Here is a 2123-nt window from a genome sequence, read left to right on the forward strand (position 1 = left end):
GGAGAAAACCAATACATACCCAAGATCACATCAAAATCAACCATGCTAAGCAATAAGAGATCAACTCTAGTATCCAAACTCCCAGTGGTCACTACACACGACCGATATACACAGTCCACAATGATAGTATCACCCACCGGTGTAGAGACATGAATAGATGAGACTAAGGACTCACGGGACATATCCAAATGATGAGCAAAATACGATGATACATATGAATAAGTGGAACCAGGGTCAAATAGTACAGAAGCCTCCGTATGGGAAACCGAGACAATACCTGTGATCACTGCGTCTGAAGTAACAACATCTGGTTTGCCAGGAAAAACATAGAATCGGGCCTGACCGCCACATGATCGGCCTCTCCCTCTCAGGCGACCCCAAACTGACTGAGCTCCACCCCGAACTGGATGAGCGGGTGGTGAAGTAACGTGTGCTGAAGTCGTAGGTTGCTCCTCTGCTGAGCTGGACCTCTTGTAAGGAGGGGACAATACCTCTTGATATGACCCATATCTCCACACTCGAAACAACCCCTCCTTGCGAATGGCGGTGGGGACTGGAGAGAGCCCCGAGCACCAGAATACCTGCTAGAAGAACCCGATGCCGATGAGCCCTGACTGAAGGTGCATGGGATGAACTCTAAGCCGATAGGGCACTGAGAGATGACTGGTCCTGATGATAACTATATAAACCATGGCTGAATGACGCACCATGGTGAACTGGACGACCCGTCTGAGCGTGCCTGTAAGGACGACCCCTGCCGCGGTAAAACTGACCCCCTGAAGGAACATCACTGAAATCACCTGGTCCATGAGGCCTTTTGGCCTCCCTCTCACCCCGCTCCTGACTGCGGACCATCTCTATATGCCGAGCAATGTCGACAACCTCATCAAAAGTAGCACCAGATACCCTCTCCCTAGTCATAAGCAGCCGTAACTGATATGTGAGGCCCTCGATGAACCTCCGAATCCTCTCCTTATCAGTGGGAACCAGCCAAACTGCGTGACGAGCCAACTCAGAAAACCTCATTTCGTACTGCGTGAGAGACATGCCATCCTGACGAAGCTGCTCAAACTGTCTGCGCAACTCCTCTCTGCAAGACTACGACACGAACTTCTCCAAGAAGAGAGCGGAGAACTCCTATCATGTAAGTGGTGCTGCACCGACCGACCTGCGCCTCTCATAAGCCTCCCACCATCTGAAAGCAGTCCCAGAAAACTGAAAAGTAGTGAACGAGACCCCACTGGTCTCCAGAATACCCGTTGTCCGAAGCATCCGCTCGCACCTATCCAAAAAGCCTTGAGCATCCTCTAACTCAGCACCACTAAATGATAGAGGTCGAAGCCTCCCAAATCTCGCAAGTCTCCTCTGCTCATCGTCTGCCATAACGGGGACTACCGGGGCCTGAGCAGCTGCAGCCGATTGGGCTGATAATGCTCCCGGTATCTAAAGTCCCTGAACTACCTGATCCGAAGTACGTGCAACATGGGTATGAGTACCTCCCCCGGCCTGAAAAGTGGCAGGTGCGGCCTGAGCCGAAACCACCTGAGCAAGGCCGGTGCAAACTATCAGAATCTGAGTTAAGGCCTGAAATCACAATGGGCACAGGTGGTGCCTGAGCTTGCCCCACAGGCTCATCCACAACTGGAACCTGCTCCTGAACTGGGGCAACTGATGTATCCGTAGGTGCTGCCCTAACTGATGTGCGAGCTATACCTCTGCCCCTACCGCGACCTCGGCCTCTCGCGACCCTATCTAGTAGTATTGGTGGTTGTCCATCCTGCCCAGTATTACATGTCCTCACCATCTGTGAGAGCATAGAATAACAGAAATTTAGCTACTAGAACCAACGATCCGCACGACAAAAATACAAGAATGTGAAATTTCCTAACGGTTCGGCAACCTCTCAAAGACAAGTACAAACGTCTTCGTACCGATCCGCAAGACTCTACTAAACCTGCTCATGAATCGTGAGATATATGTAACCTAGGATCTGATACCAACTTGTCACGACCCCAAAACCAACCGTTGTGATGGGGCCTATCGTGGAACTAGGCAAGCCAACTACTCAACGAGATCACCAAGTAAAAACTTTGAAAAATAAAACGGAAGCCGTTAATATTTAA

General features: G+C 50.5%; 1 protein-coding gene across 1 annotated transcript; it reads right to left on the bottom strand.

Annotated features, from left to right (window-relative positions):
- Positions 1-636: 636 nt before the first annotated feature.
- Positions 637-1383, bottom strand: LOC138910106 (uncharacterized). Its single transcript, XM_070201330.1, has 2 exons — positions 1169-1383; positions 637-1090 (listed from the first exon to the last, which is right to left on the bottom strand). Exons 1-2 carry the CDS (start codon positions 1381-1383, stop codon positions 637-639), a joined length of 669 nt encoding a protein of 222 aa, XP_070057431.1.
- Between the last annotated feature and the right edge of the window lie 740 nt (positions 1384-2123).

Source organism: Nicotiana tomentosiformis, chromosome 4 (assembly GCF_000390325.3).
Source record: "Nicotiana tomentosiformis chromosome 4, ASM39032v3, whole genome shotgun sequence".
In the NCBI taxonomy this organism is placed as follows: domain Eukaryota; kingdom Viridiplantae; phylum Streptophyta; class Magnoliopsida; order Solanales; family Solanaceae; genus Nicotiana; species Nicotiana tomentosiformis.

What these genes read in the sequence shown, in the direction of transcription:
- LOC138910106 (XM_070201330.1), bottom strand. Translation starts at nt 1,383, where the DNA reads ATGGCAGACGATGAGCAGAGGAGACTTGCGAGATTTGGGAGGCTTCGA. An exon ending in GAGGCTTATGAGAGGCGCAG is followed by an intron (nt 1,091 to 1,168) that starts GTCGGTCGGTGC and finishes GTAGTCTTGCAG; the next exon opens with AGAGGAGTTGCGCAGACAGT.